Source organism: Lepisma saccharinum, chromosome 4 (assembly GCF_977018435.1).
Source record: "Lepisma saccharinum chromosome 4, izLepSacc3.1, whole genome shotgun sequence".
NCBI classification, from domain to species: Eukaryota; Metazoa; Arthropoda; class Insecta; order Zygentoma; family Lepismatidae; genus Lepisma; species Lepisma saccharinum.
The window spans coordinates 76,346,929-76,363,990 of NC_139232.1; the positions used below are offsets into that span (position 1 = coordinate 76,346,929).

General features: G+C 35.3%; 1 protein-coding gene across 2 annotated transcripts in view; it reads left to right on the top strand.

Annotated features, from left to right (window-relative positions):
* Positions 1-10,411, top strand: part of Dp1 (satellite-binding protein 1 Dp1) — a 76,441-nt gene extending 66,030 nt beyond the window's left edge. For both annotated transcript variants that reach the window (XM_083120792.1, XM_083120791.1), the window contains 5 exons: positions 329-457; positions 1,958-2,068; positions 5,982-6,179; positions 6,894-7,112; positions 8,804-10,411. In XM_083120792.1, the coding sequence (XP_082976918.1) occupies positions 329-457; positions 1,958-2,068; positions 5,982-6,179; positions 6,894-7,112; positions 8,804-9,025 (879 nt within the window). In that variant the 3' untranslated portion in view covers positions 9,026-10,411. The remainder of the gene's footprint in view (positions 1-328; positions 458-1,957; positions 2,069-5,981; positions 6,180-6,893; positions 7,113-8,803) is intronic.
* The last annotated feature ends 6,651 nt before the right edge of the window (positions 10,412-17,062 follow it).

Sequence of the window (17,062 nt, forward strand, 5' to 3'; positions counted from 1 at the left end):
CAGCTTGGGCAGTTATAATTGGCAAAGTAACAGACAAAAACAGGAATTTAAAGGTAGAGTTGAACAGTTAAAAAAAAAAGCACTACAAGTTTCTTTAGTTTTCTTCAAAAAGCAACATGTTACTATTACTTGATACACGTAGCAACTCATTACTCTGAAACTCAAGAATTTAGCAAGCTAACACACACACACACACACACACCATTGTAGAGTAACAATCTTGAATTTTGCTAAGTAGTCTATTACAGATACTAATATCAGTACTCCCTCTTGATATGTCATATTGATATTCTTCTTCCACAAATAATTTCTCCATTTCTGTTTCCAGGTAAATGTTCCTTTTGATTTTCATCGATCAATTATTGGGCAGAAAGGCAGAGATGTGAGAGAGTTGATGGATAGATATGATGTTCACATTGTTTTGTCCCCTGCTGATCAAAAATTGGATATAATAAAGGTAAGTCAAAAGCAATGTTATTAGGGCTGAGCCGATACTGATGCTGATATATCTGTATATTGGCCAATACTAGCGGTGTCTGTATTAGAAAGTATCTTGTTTTACCTTGAACCTTGTTGTACCAATCAGTATAATCCTGCATGTGATCATGAAAAATCATGCCATTCACACCCAATTTCTGTGTACAGTCGTGGAAAGAAATGCTTCCCCCATAAGACTACTTGTATTAAGCCTATATGGGGGAAGTGTTTTTTTCCATGACTGTACACCCTATTAGAATCTAGGATTCCACAGAAGTTCTGATTACTCTTGAATTTAATCAATTCCCATTTCACTCATGTGATAATTTTGTGAAATTATGGTCACGCTGACATTCACTCAGTCAAACCAACAAGTAAATAATTAATACAATCAGTACAAAAATATTCACCTCCTTGATAAGCATGTGATTAATGCTGTTACCTTGCCATCAAGGTGTCCCATGTTATGATTCCTGGTACAGGTTGTTGGTGGTTCAGACCCCACTTCAGACTATAGGTCCAGTCTCAATTGGCCTATTAAAAGACTTGTGCCAGAACATTCGCCTTTCTGAGGGACAATAACAGAATGAACGTAACTTCCTGAAAGAAAAAAAAAACTATTTTCCTTCAGTGGAATATTATAAGCTCTGCTAAGCATTATCAGTAGGGCTAGGATTTTTATGACCTAAAAATCACCAAAATATGCAAAATAAAATATGCTCTCATGACCTAAAATTGTACAAAATATGCACTATAATTTTAAAACTATGCCCTTATAACCGGACTGTTTCAGACATCAATATCTAAATGCGGAGATATTTTCACATACGTACTATCTTTAGTTCACTTTATGGGCCCTGAATTGCAATCCACAATCAATACTTTATGTAAATTTTCAAATGAAAATGAGAGAGATGTTGCTGCAGAAAAAAAAAAACACACCTCCAGTAAACCTGGGAGTAAGAATGAATCCACTTCGAAAATGACTGTATATTACTTGAAAAAGTGAAAATATTCTGAATATGACCGAAAATCATTCAAAATATGCTCTATCATACAGAAATGGTTAAATATGCCAAAATATGCCCTTAAAAAGCACCTTAATTTAATTAGTTTCTTCATAATATGAATTTCTATACATTTAGGAACACATCACCCTTACCAAAATAAATATGCTGTCATGAAAATCCTAGCCCTAGTTAACAGTAAGTTCTTTTGGTGGATTATTTTTGGTGACTTCATGATGGATGCGGTAAATGCAGTTTAAAATTACTTACGTGAAATTTTGTATTGCCACGTTGCACAATATAATTTAATTTAATAGGATATTACCATTAAATTGTGCAATGCGGAAATATGAAATTTCAAAATTTCACGTAAGTAATTATTTTTGGCGAGTTCTCAATAAACCCACAACCAAAACGTTTATCCTGATTTGTGTGCACAACTGATATTAATTCATACTTCTCTATGTTTCTAGGTGACAGGAACTCCAGAATGTGTGGAACTTGCAAAGAAAGCCATTGAAGAGAGATGTGAGCAATTGGAGGCTGAACGCCAGGATAAGTTAGCTCGTTCCTATGAATTAAAGGTAAGATTTCCTTATTTTTGCAGGATATTAACATGGAGGGAATATCTATTAAAATGCAATCAGATAATCTGGGTTCTGCTACTAACACTTGACAAATAGCTTGGAGTCCAACAAAGTTCAATCCATACACATTCAAACTGCAACTCCTGGGCAACACTTTAAATGATTGCATTTTCATGTGGCATCCAACGTAAAGAAAAGCAAAAATGGGGAAAACCGAAGGCAAAAATTAACAAATCCTGCCTAACCTACTCATGTAAACATTTTGGTAGGAGAGGAACATATTTGTACAAAAATACAAATTGGAATGTGTGAAGCAAACAGTGCAAAACATACTGCAAAACTATCATCCATGTTGCACAGTTGCACTGGGAACCAAAAGTTTTACAAGTGGAGGATGCCCATATACTGGAAATTCCTTGAATTCTGGGAACTATACATGAATTGGTAAGTAAAGAACATTTTTTATTTTAACAAGAACAGTAAAACTATAAATAAGGTCTAAAATAATATTGAAAGAGGTGATTTAAGTTTTTGCAGCAACAAGGGTCTAGCTGTAAAGTATACTTTGCAGGATGGAGATTTAATGTCTCCTAATGACAAAATTATAAAGCATACAAGCAGAATTATTTTGTGAAATGACTGCTGGACTTGGAGTCTTTGCCAATGTGTATGGCAGGTCAATCTCTCTCATTGATAAATATACCACCTTGAGAGATAAGATCGCAGGAATGTTCCAAAATACAGATGCGTATCGCCTGGTAGTCTTGCCCATCTGTTCAGCTCTGACCTACAGTTCAACAGGTTCCCGTGAGTGAGCAACTCTCGGCCTTGTAGCCGACAACTAATAGTAACCGCTTTCATTCAAAACGTGTTCTTTGTTCCCTGCAACACTTCATAAAAAAGCGAAACTGTTAGAGATAATCAAAACCACATAGGCGAACTGAAGATCGTCAACCCACTTAATGCGTTGTCATCCAGGTTTCCACAAAAGTTTACTTTGATCTTACGTGCATCATAACTCCCGTTTCCCACTTCATACGTTTTCCTAATTGTGTCGACGTAGTACTATCTGCCAAAAAAGTGTTCCATTGGCTGACTGACTTCTCCCTGTCAGCAAACGTTGGGTGTGGGGGGGGGGGGGGGGATGCAGATTGTTTCAGCCACGATTTTCTTGCTCGTGTGTGCACACGGTCTGATTACAGGCGAGGGTGGAAGAGGACCCACCCCTCTTCCTTTCCTTTGACGTCTAAAATGGGGCAACCAGTTCTGGATATATTCTTGAAAACGAACAAAAACCATAGAACAAGTAAAAAAAAAAAAGGACCCTCCCCCCCTTTCCCTGGCTCATTCTCCGCCACTGGTGTGCACGGCAATGTTGATAATTGCAGAATTCAGGTCCTTTCTTTTTTTATTATTTCTTCTTATTTTTTTTAATGCTGTTGTCTGCATAGGAAATATTGCCCGTATTATTGTCTGTTGCATGGTAAAACGTAAAGAAAGGGTCATTTCTTTCATCTTTACACTGCTGTTAAAAGTTCCGTCTTCGACAGTTACTGTTGCGTGATCTTTAAAATGCTTGGGTTTTTCTTTTCCGGCACCTGTTGCTCGAACTTCCAGCCGGTCTCCTTGTTTTTACGATGCAGCTGGCGCCAGTGTTTTGTCTAGCGTCTGCAAAGCTCTTGATTGCTGATAACAGCAATGACTCATCCAGGGCGTTGTTTCTCCCAAGAGATCCAATCTTACAAGTTGTAACAGACAATGCTCCAGTAGACCCGTATAAAATCCAACATTCATTCTGCCCGATTATCTCCCGACTTTTGCTGGCGCCAGTCTGACTGGTGTCAAGATTCTTCGAGTTTCGCTTGCAATAAGCGAGAGATTGTTTTCCTTTCCATTGGTCTCGGTGCAAACGGGTTTCACATGAACTAGAATTGTAAAAATTTCCTGGAAAAGCAACGACTGTGCACAATTGGAAGAAAGTAACATTATTTTAAATTCTTTTTTGTGAAAACTTTTCATGTTCTATTTTCCTTCTCACAACATAACAGGTGCATAACAGGTTGTATAACTACCAGGATAAATGGTGTTACAATCTCCTAGGCATCTTTGTGTCTGTTTGAGCTCCATTTAAGCTGAAAATTGGTGCAAATTCCAATAACGACCCCTTCAAAATAACGACCCTTTTCCCGGGAACTGTGAAAGGTCGTTGAATCGAGAGTTGACTGTATTTTTTTCACTGTTACTTTTATCAAAGGTGTGATGGTACTCCATTTCTGTATATATGAGCGGAAGTTTTCTTCATAAATTAAAAAGAAAAAATTGCATACTGTAAAATTTATTAATTCATTGTCTTTTCTGATTTCTTTATGAAATACCCCATAACTAAGTTTGCAAGCCCATGATTGATAACTGGTAAATTTTGTTCTCAAATTGAAAAAAAAAAAGATCAACTTTCTAAAGATAGTTTTAAAGCTAATTAGCATTTCTTCTGCATACATTGCTGGTACTTTCTTCTTTGATAAGAGTTTCTCAACCTCTGTGATTGCAACATGTATAAAGGAAACAAATCTTTCACATAAATGCTTGCCATGTGTAATTTTTATCCTCTTACTAAGCTTATTATTTGTTGTTTTGTATCATAACTATTTTTGATGCAACATTTTAAATTAGAATTGAGTTCCACAAACATTTTGAATTAGTGTCTTGCACATTTGATGGGACAATATATTATTAACAGCAAACTGTTAACTCAACAAACTATGTCACATAAAAGTGTTTTTCTTCGTAGTTCATTGGGTCTGAAGATGCAGAAATTAAATTTCTGAAGTGTTATACATGGCCTGTCTAAAAAAATATCCGACTTTATGCCAGGAAAAGAAAGTCACTTGGCTGGTATGGTTCACGTCCTAATCCCCTTCAAAGTAGTCCCCTTGGGATTTCACACACCTTAGCCCAACAAACCTGCCATTGCTGGAAACACTCCTGGAATGCCTCTTTTGGAATGTGTCTCAACTCTGCCATCGCGTTGCGCATAATGTCCTGTCGGCTGTGGAGATTTTAGCTTCGGGAACTACCAGAACTCACATGGAGCCATGTCCATCATCATAATCTCCAGTTATCAAGATGTTGAGAAACTCTGCATCCCTGTTGACAGTCCAGCATGTCTTGACTTCATGTTGAATTGCTCGCTGTTCCTGCGAAAGCAGCTTGGGCACAAGTTTTGCTGCTACCTTGTGCATGCCTAAATCCTCCCATAAAATTGCATGCACAGAATCTTTGCTAATACCAATGTCATCAGCAATTACCCTAACTGCAAAATGACGATCTTCCATTATCAAGGACCTCACTTTCTCAATGTTTTCTACATTCTTGCTTGATGATGGCCTCCCCGAATGCCGATGTGCGGCCATTTTTGATGCGGTTGTACCAGCCCTTATATGGGTAACTCCCATGACATCATCACCAAACACCTGTTAAATTTTGCGAATTGTTTCCGTTTGTGTATCCCGAAGCTTCTGCTAAAACTTGATACAGTATCACTGCTCTATTCATTCAGTCATCCTAGCGAACAAGAAAATGCGACATTACCCAGAAACACTACCTCACTCTCCAGCTGCCTCTCATCAACTGATGGGTTCGACATGCCCAACATGTGTGCACGTGCATGAATGTTCCCTTCACCTCTGTGCAGAGTGTAGTCAACCTACCATAGATATTTTCCGCAGGAAAAGGAAAGGTCGGATGCTTTTTAGACAGGCCACGTATGCTGTAATATAATCCATGTGTTGTTTATAAATAAATAATGTAGTTAATAATTCTATATATTTTATTATATTTACCATGTTGAACATGTTCATAATTTATAAAAAGATGGAAGTAACAGAACTGTTCTTTCAATTCTACTTTTCAGATTGAAGTGGATCCTGAGTATCATCCAAAAGTAATTGGAAGAAGAGGAGCAGTTATCACTAAAATCCGTGAAGATCATAATGTTTCAATTAACTTCCCAAAGAAGGGAGACCCTGATGAGCACATCATAACAATTACTGGCTATGAAGAGAACACTTACACAGCAAGGGATGCTATCATGAAAATAGTTAATGAATTGGTAAGCCATGCAATTAGTTCATTGGTATATGACAGAGTTTTGAATTCATACAAGTGAATGTTACCATTTTTAGGGGTGGAGAATGGTCAGTAAAGTCAGTAATATTTGTGTGTATGACTGCAATTTGTGACTTTTGGTTGTTTTTGCTATTGCTATTCTCACAGATGATAGTTTTTCTGTTAATTTTCCATAACCTAGTAATAACAATTGTTGTACTGACAAAATAATGGTACAGTAATAAAAGTATTGTCGTATATTTGCATAAAAATATTAGTTTTTATGCATGTGAAGATGAGTATGCCACAACAAAGTTTGATTTTGAAATTTGTAACTGGAAAGAAAGTGAAGAAAATAATGTGAAAGCCTGTGTTTGTAAAATGTCTTGGAAGATAGCTATGGAGGAAGTTTCTTTTCAGGAACAAAAGCATGTTAAGCGTGAACAAACAAAACAATGAAATAAACATGTCCAAAAATATTTTTCCACCTTTTAGGGTACACTTTTTTAAAAATGCTTTGGAAGCTACAAAAAGAATGTAATGGTGAGTACAGTAGGCATTGAAATTTCTATGTATATTTTGTCTTTGAGATTACAATGCCACAGCTCCAAAAAAATGATCTGATTCACAAATATTACACTACGGACTCAAATAACTCCAAATTTTATTAGCTAAGTGCCAAGAACTGAATAATGATTTTAGGTGTTCTCTTCTCCAGGATGAAATGGTCAAAGAGGAGACAAGAATTGATCACAGAGTGCATTCTCGCCTGATTGGTTCTCGTGGGCGCAATATTCGTAAAATAATGGAGCAATTTAAAGTTGATATAAAATTTCCACGCAACACTGATCCGGACCCAGATATTGTCACAATTATTGGTCTTGAAGAGAATGTTTTTGATGCTAAAGATCACCTTCTGAACTTGGAAGAAGAATATGTAAGTAGCATACTTTAATTTACACTTATTAACATATGTGAAGACATGGCTATTTCTGCCTCACATAAAGTAGCAGATAACTTAAAGTAAAAAGTAGTACACATTGTCTCAAAACGTAGTTAAAATGTAGGTCATCCTCATGTTCACAGTAAATTGTATATATATTACAAAGGTTAGCATATAATGTGAAATTAACACATTTTCATTATGGAAATAATGAATATATCTAAGAACGATTGGGTACAAAATTCCCAAACTACTATTTAATGGTGTTCGTTGCTTGTTGTACTTATACTTCAATACAATAGAATCATATATGTTACAGTGCCTCCCTGATGGCAAAGTGGTTGCATCATAGCCTTGTAATCAAGGGGTCTCGGGTTCAATATCCGGTAGAGGCACATAGTGGTTTGGATCTCATTTTAAACTGTAGGCCCAGTCCCGATTAGCCTTAATGTGCATAAAGTGGACTTACAAACACCAAATCAATCAATTAATCATATATGTTATATAAAGAAGCATGCATTCTTGAATTGGTGATATTTCAATACAAAATTGCTGTATTTTTGTCAAGTTACTCCTGTAATATTTGCAAGCAGTGTTTATCTTTTACGCATGTTAACAATACATCATAGTAATGGTAGTTGAAATATTTTCCTTGATAACAATTAAATACTACTTGGATTTTACAATTTGAAATTTTGGAAGAATAGAAATGAAATAATAATGTAAAAATTATGAGATATGGTAATTCAGTAAGTAGGTCACAAACATTTATTAAAAAAAATACTAAGCGAGATACTGACTTGAAAACAGTTATTGTTCAACATAATCTCCACCAACGTTGATACACTTATTCCATCGCTTATCAGCCTCAAAACCTGCTGCATAGAAGACTTTGGACTGCTGTCCCAGCCAGAATTCATGTTCATCTTCATCCATGATACATTTGCTGCCACCACGTGCACACTTTTCGGAAATACAAATGAGCATATGTTATACTTTACGCTAAACTGCGAGAATACCCTATTGCAGTTGCTATGCGGTCTATCGTCACACGCTTGTCAGCTCGAATCATCTCCTCCACCTGTACCATATTCACGTCCAGTCCTTGAGTATTGTTAAAATATTGGTAAAATATGTCGAAACATGCCCCATCAAGTTCATCTATTTTGGCTGATTTTCATCAGGTACGTAAAGATCTCACCCCATTATTCGAGCCGATGCCAAATAAAATATATGTTATAACATAAAGTCCCGGGCCTTAATTATTACATAAAATTAACATTTCACTTTTATAGTACATTTATATAGTTATCATAGTATTAAGTTTATTCGTGTGTAAAGGGAGTCCATTTTTGCTTCTCAATTATTTACAGTAGAATTAATCAATTTTCTGTGATTTACATAATGCAGAGGATAATTCAGACCTCAGAAGGTGTCACGTCGGTAAATAAACCGTAATTTTCATGTTTGAGTTTATTTGGCATTTTGCGGTTCATTTTGCATCATTTCGTGACAAAACATGGTAGCAAAATCCACCTCACACCTTTCAAATACATAAAAAATTAACACTTCAGTGTGTTATTTCACATTTCGTGTTTTCATTAAAAACAAAATATGCATGCCCCTATTTATTAATATGAATACACCTACTACGAATAACTGTTAACTGGATTTTGCACAAACAGTTGCAGGATGTTGCTGATGCAGAGCTCAGAAATCACTACACAAGAGGCTTCTCCCGTGAGGATGACTCAGCACCATCTCGCCAGGGAGGACAGGGATTTGTTGTGAAGGGAGGGCCGTGGGAACAGCAGGCTCCCAACACAGCCAGCACAGAGGAGTTCCCATCTTTTGGAGAAGTTGGTGCACCTCCAACCGCACCCAGTCCCTGGGGACCACGTCGTTAATTACAGTGTGTTCTCATCCAGTATGCAACGGGATTCGATGTGATTCTTGGAATTCTTGATGAAACTTATTACCAGTAATATGTATCTTTCTTTCTTTCTTTGTTTTTTTTTTTTAGAAATTAACCAAAAAAATATTTATATATATCCCATATAGCTAAATTGTCTTTGAAGACATCTTTTGATTAGTTTCATAGATTTAAAAAATATGTTGAAGACATGTAAAGAAGACAGATACATATTTAATTTGGGATTATAAAAGGGGATATTTAATTACTAACCTTAAGAAATCAATGAGGATATATCAACAATTCCTCTGCTCATACGTCTTACATAAGTAAGTAAGTGTGTGTGTGTGTATATATATATATATATTATTATATATATATTATATATATACACACACACTCACATATATAAACACATAATATGGGAATGGCTCTCACTTCCCCTCACTGTCTTGCTGCAGAGATGACCCTGGCCTTTGTTATTGGACTCTGATAGTTGGTTGACTAATAGGATGTTGACTTGAGTCTTCCCAGGAAACATAATTTGTTTTTGGTCCAAAACTTCTGATTTCATATATTAAAAAATAAATATAGTTTCTGTTAAACACAAAAATTAAGCAAACATACGAGGTAGTAGTTTTGGACTAAATAATAATGATGTATACTTGAATTTCTTTTTATATATATACTTTTACATTATATATATATACACACAAATGCGCATACATTATAATATTATCATGGATACACATACTATTGTTTTTTTTTTTGTTTTGTTTTGTGGTATGAGATACAATCATGAAAGTTCCACAATTTGCAGAACTAACTTTGCTAGTGGTGCCTTGTCTTTTCTTTTTTTGTCTTTCTCCTTTTTATAATTGCAAACTATTTTCATGCACTTTTGTTGTGATTGTTTTAGTAGTTGTTGAAACTTTTCTGCATTAAACATTAGATATGTATATGGGTGATGGATTTTTTTCTTCCTGTAAGGAAAGATTCAAACTCAAATGCAAACAAACTTTTTACTTATTGCGTTGTTTTCCCCCCACATTGCATAACCAGATAGACTGATTATATATGAAGTAAAGTTTGCAGTACAAATTTGATTATTGTTTTCATGTACAGAAATTTATACATATTATTTCCATGGATTTATTTTAAAATTTTACACAAGAATTGTACATTTCTGTAGGGGAATGTATTTCCTCAGTAATATTACTATTATTGTAATGGTTGCAAAGTTTCAATGGCAGCCAAATTGAATATTAAGCCATACTGGAAATGGTGCTATCAATTAGAGTTTAAGCTCTGTTCTCAGTCATTCTATTGTTGGTAAATAAAATAATGGTGACAAGTCAAATAAAGATGATGATACATTGTATATTTATGCGTTGGCTTTAAATTTCCTAAAGCACCTGCTGCAGAAGTACAGTGGGATGCACAAGTATTGCTCAGCAAATTGTCGAAGACTATTTTCAATAATTTTTCTCTTACATCCTACGTGTCTTTAAGGAATAGATTTTTAAGTATGCGGGTGGAGGGGCTGTCAGCAATTTGTTTGACATTTTGTTTCACTCTTGGAACTCTCATTGGTTAAAAAAATGAGCATGAACATGTCAATCCACATTTTGCTTGGAAATACTTATGCTTCCCACTGTACATAGTGTATCCAGAAAGCAAGTTCTGAGTTGCTATAAAAAACAAATGAAAAATAATAATTATCAGACTACCATATTTACAATCTATAGACCACAGATATGAAAAGTTGCTTTTTCTTCTTCTTTTCTTTAGAATATCTTTCAGGAGTTGGAAATTTCCTCAAGGAGAAAGCAGAAACAGAAATATATTGAGATATATGGCAACATTGCAAATTCCTGCTTTCTTTCTATTTTCGTTATTTTATATTGCTTTATGATTCTTGGGTTAATCTCAATTGGAATAAAAGATAAACTGATGAAATGCATGATTTGACACACAATGAACTCTTGCATTACGCAGGTTACAAACCTGTCATCTCTGTTTTTGTAGTATATTATGCTATTCTGCTACAGAAGCCATCATTGAACATCCCTAAGTTTGTACTCCTCAACACTACTGAGCAATCGAAGAAGCTGTAACTGTGGTAAGCATTCCTTTCTGTATCACAAGTTGAGTGGTCACTGATCAATGAAACGTGGATTGAGTACAAGCAAGTTACATCTTGAAATTTCAGTTGGAAATGGTGCATTAGGGTCAAGATGAACAGTCAGTGTTGTCAGTACACCAATGAACTCGATGTACTGACACCAGTATGTGAATGAAGCATTTTGCTTTGGGGGGTGCCAACTCAATGGCATATTTGTGATTTCAAGAGGTAGGTGTTTCGGGGTATGCAAATTTGTATATGTTACGAGTCGGTAAATTAACTATTATCTTGCATCGCTAAGTATCTTAGAACATTGTTTCTAACCTAGGTCGGTCATTAAGTCTTATGATGACATTTACATGTAAGTTAGAAACCCTTAGTGTATTTACATTGTAAGAAAACCCAAACTCGTACACAAAAAGAGCTATCGAACCAGTAACACTGAAAACTTAACCAAATTTCTATTGCCAAGTTCAAACATGTATCCATCTAACCTATCGACAAGTTTTTTTGTGATTCCTTTAAAACATAAAATATCAGCACTGTGCCATAAAACCTAAGTGGAAAACAGCCTGCTGTTGTCTAGGCTTCGTGAGGTTGGTCAGTTGCAGAATGGTGTCCTTTAATCAACAAGGCTGCATTCTTTTCGGTAGAGAAATCTTTCATGACTGGACATGAGTGATTTTTCAATTTTGTTCATAGTTAAAAAAATGGTATTCTATATGCTTTCAATTCCATTTTCTTTTTAAGGGGATATAAACATCCCTGGTAGGATTTTATTTTTTCCAGAAACTAAATGATCTTGTTCGAGACCTATGCCTGTCCAAAGAAAAAGCTGAACTTTTAGCGTCACGTTTGCAAGAATGGCATCTATTGGCTGCAAACACTAAAGTGTCAGCTTTTAGCAAGAGAAATGACATGTTGTCGTCCCACTTTAGCATGGATAATTCTCTATGCTATTGTAATGATATTAATGTTCTTGTGAAATACTTGGGACTCGCATATGATCCAAATTGGCATCTATTTATTGATTCGTCGAAGTTCAGTTTGAGGGCTGTCCTATTACACAATGGAAACAAAAAAAAAAAAAAAAAGTCAATTCCCGTAGCACATTCAGTAGACCTACGAGAATCTTATGAAAGTATGAAAGAATTCTCACAAGCATACAGCATGAGAAACACAAATGGCAGATATGTGCAGATTTTAAGGTAATAACATTGTTACTTAGTCTCCAAGGGGTATTCACGAAATACAGTGATTGTGGGACAGCAGAGCAAGAGAGAAGCATTACAAAATGAAAGATTGGCCATAGAGGACAGAATTCATTCCAGGTGAAGCTAATATCAAGTTGAAGCCATTGGTTGACACTCAAAAAATTCTGTTGCCCCCACTTCACATTAAACTGGGACTAATGAAAAATGTTGTCAAAGCAATGAACAAGGAAGGAGAAGGATTCCAATATCTGAGGCGAATTTTTCCGAAACTTAGTGATGCTAAGTTAAAAGAAGAAATTTTCGTTGGGCCTGAAATCCGAAAACTGTTGAACGATACACATTTTGAAACCAGACTTTTAACTAAGCAACTCGTACCGTGGAAATCTTTTGTATCGGTGGTGAAAGGTTTCCTTAGAAAGCATAAGGTGACAACTGGCAGTTATTAGTGGACAACCTTCTGCAAAATTACAGATATTTTGGGTGTCGAATGTCACTGAAAATCCATTTTCTCCATTCGCATCTGAACTCCTTGCCAGAAAACTTGGGCGACGTCAATGATGAAGAAGGAGAGCGATTTCACCAGGACATTCGAGTGATGGAAGATGGGATCCAGGGATGATGTAGATTACTGCTGGTTTCTGCGGAAGGATGACCTTACACCACACAAAAGAAAGAAGTAAATCTCAAAAAGACGTTTGGACTTCTGTTGTCATTTCATGTGTGACTATTCACTTTTATGTTAACTTATGAAATTATAATTAAATAAAATTAAAATATAATTATTTCATATTAATGTTTAACTGTGTTTGTATATTATCATTTTACATACTTTAGATGTAGAGATCAAAGAAAACAATATAAAATGATTACTGAATGGTGTTTGTAATAGGTCAAATCTACACATAAATTATATGGCAAAGGTAAAAATACAGATTACCATAACAAGAAAACCTTATGTGCCGGGTGTTTTTCGAGTTTATATCTGCAATCAGCATCCCAAAATTAGTGTAAAACAGTACTTGCTAACATGTTACCGAAAATTGTTTAAAATTTGTTGGCCGTGTTTTTAGAAGGCATGTAGTGCTAATTAAGAATAAATTGTCTTAAAATTATGCACTACTTTTAGGTATGTCGAATATAAGCTGTACTTTTTTTTCATTCAATTAGATTTAAAAAAGTATGGCTGAACTTGCATAACTGGTACTTTATTGCTCATGATAGTCTGTGGTGAAATATTAGCTAGTTGCGTTAGACAAATTCAAGCTTAAATTGTGGATTTAATCATCGTTTTTATTGTAAAAGTGTTCTGTGTTATTACAAGACAGTACATTTATTGAAACGTAAGTTAGTATTAAATAATCTTGTGATTTAGAAGATAAATCAGTGTTAAATCTGGATAGCATGGAAGGCTCTGAGCCATCCAGATAAAGTTTCCTGCTTGTAAGAAATTCAACAAATTTCATTCAAGTGAGGGAAAATGTCTAGCGAGGAAATTATTAATCAAAGCAGAGAGGACGTCCAAATGGAGATGAATGAAGTAGTGGAAGTAAAAAAGGATACGTCTTCAAATAAAGGCGGAGAAAATATGGATGTTGAATTGGTTGCTAAGCAACCAAAAAGTCAGAACTCAAAACGAAATCGAGCAAAAGTTAGTGGAAAGGAGGAATCTATAAATGCTCCAAAAATTTTCAAAGCAAACGTATTAGAGCGTACAATGCAATCAAAGGACAATGTGAATAAAAATGACTTATTCTATCCTGGGCACGATGGCCCATATATTGTTCTTGTTGAAGGCGTGGAACACAATGTTGGTAGCTTTAGTGCTATTATGTTAGGTAGTCACTTAAGAGAAGCTAGAATTAAGGTGAATTTTGTTAAGGCATCGGGTCCTAATCGTGCAAAGGTTTACTTTTTAACATCCAATGATGCAAATGACTTTTACTTGAACAAAGAGTTTCAGAAGAAATATAAGGTAAATAAGAGTTTCAGAAGAAATATAAGGTAAATGTCAAAATCCTGAAGAGTCTTTTACACAGAATGGGACTAATATATGGGTTACCGTTACATATAAATTTAGAAGAAGTACAAGATGAAGCAGAGGCTGAGAGAAATATTCCAATAATCAAAATGGAAAGAATGAAAAAAAAGATTTATCAAGAAAATGGGGAATTTGAGTTCAAACCGACCAAATTGATCAGCGTAACGTTTCAATCACAAAGGTTGCCCTCGCATGTAAAGCTACTCAGTAACATATTTCAGGTACAACCTAAAATAAAATCTGTGATGCAGTGCAGGAATTGTTTCCATTTCTCTCACACAAAGGATGTTTGTAAGTCCAAAGCGATATGTCCAAGGTGCGGTGATTATGAACATGATGATATATGTACTGCAGTACCTAAATGCATAAATTGCTCAGGAAATCATCTTGCAACTGAGAGGTCGTGCAGTAAGTGGGAAGAGGAAAGAGAAATTCAGAAGGTGATAGCACATGAGGGCTGTTCATATCAAGAAGCAAAGAGAAAAGTTAGTTCTAGTAGTTCATTTATGACCGAGAGAGACGATTATTCTTATGCAAACATACTACAAGATTTCCCAGAGTTAAAAACAACTAAAGCAGAGTCTTCCTTTGTCCAAGGTCAGCAATTACAACAGGTAACAGATATGAGGTGCTGGCCACTCTAAGAGATGAGGAATCAGGAACATCAAGAAACTTATGTTCTTGGAAATCTTCTCAACCTCATCTATACAACATGAGCAATAGTTATGCTGATCGAAGACTTGGAAGATATTTAAAAGTAAAGAAGTTATGAAAAATAAAGGTGTGCAAAATCTAAAGTCGTGTGACAATCCTCAAACCCAAAACGAACAAGAAAGACCAGATTATATTTTACTAAATTCCCAAAGCAGTCCAACGTTAGTGACAACAACGGAAAAACAAAAATTACGGACTAGCATCCCACAATATGACTCTCAAAAGCAAATAATGATTAGTTTGTTACAAGTTATGGCAAAACGTCGAACATAACTGTGCAGAGAATTGAAAATATTCTAGTCGATTGTGCAAATATTACTTCACAGTTATTGAAACTTATTGAAGAGCTTGAATCATATGAAGATGCTCAACATTAAATATAATAATCAGTAAGTTATTACATGCAAAATATGTTTTTGTTTGTGCAATGGAATTTATGCTCGTTTCCTTCAAGAAAACTTGAACTCATGAAACTGATAGAAGAGCATCATCCTCTCATTATATGTGTATGTGAAGTATGGGGGGATGGAAGAGTTTCAATTGAAATAAAAAATTATCACGCAGTAATTAATCAAAAAGGCGGAAAAGGAGTGGGTATATTTGTACATGAAAGTCTGGCATTCAAACCCATATCATTTAATCCCAATTTAGTGATTCTTCGAGAATATCGGGTGGAAGTAGTGGGAATACAAGTGCAAATTTTGAATAAAATATTTACCGTTATCTCGACCTATATACCATCTTCCTATACATCGCAAAAAATTGCAGTGAAACATTTAAGGTCTATGATTAGTTCATTCAAGACTCTATTAATCATAACTGGAGATTTCAATTGCCACCACCCATTGTGGGGTCGACAAGCAACAGATAAGTTGGGTCGAACTCTTGTTGAATGGATGGAGTCTGAACAGTTAACTATAATAAATGATGGTTCACCTACTCATATGCCTAGAAATGGAAGTAATCCGTCATCTATAGACTTAACATTAATTTCAGAAAAGTATTGTGCAGACTTTACATGGGAGGCCGATGTGGACTTGAGAACAAGCGATCATTATCCATGTTATTTTTATCTGGCTTATTGCCATGCAACAAATGAAAGAATATTAACTATTCGCAAATGGAAAGTATTCAAAGCTAATTGGTCTAATTATACTAAACTTTTAAATATTTATTTCTCAGAGAATGATGGATTAAAACCTGATAATATTACATATGAGGAGTTCGTAAAAATCATTTCGGCTGCGATGGACTTGAGTTGTCCCAGGGTGATAAAAAGTAGTCAGCAACACTTCCCAAAGATATACTGGTGGACAGAGGAGTGTGCTGAAGCAAAACTACATACAGTCGAATTAGCAAGAATATACTCACGTCAACCAAATCCGGAGAACAGGATAGCATTCAGACGCTCTGTGGCCAAATCAAAGAAAGAATAAGTTTAGGTCGCTCAAAAATCCTCGTACAGCAAATGTGGTCCCTTTGAAATCAAATTGGAAGACTGAATTTATTCAGAAACTCATACCTACAGTGTCAGACGGAGTAATTGAAACACCAAATGAATTATGTAGTTACACATCAAAACTACGTTCGGCGAAAGGTTTTGCAACTCCAATTTCAAAAGAGGAAATCTATGAAATCATCGGCAACAGTAAGGAATCTGCTCCAGGGATGGATGGAATTACTTATTCGATGATTAATCACCTTCCAGATGTAGCGTTAACGGCGATGTGCACAATTTTTAATAAATTCTTAAATAATGGAAAAGTACCAGAAGATTGGTCCAAAGAGTTGATTATTCCAATTTTAAAAACAGGCAAGGACCCTCAAGTAGGTAAATCATATAGACCTATAGCTTTGACGTCAGTTATAGGAAAGATATTTGAGAAACTGATACAAAAAAGAATAGAATGGTTTTTAGAAAGCCAAAATATATTTCAGTTC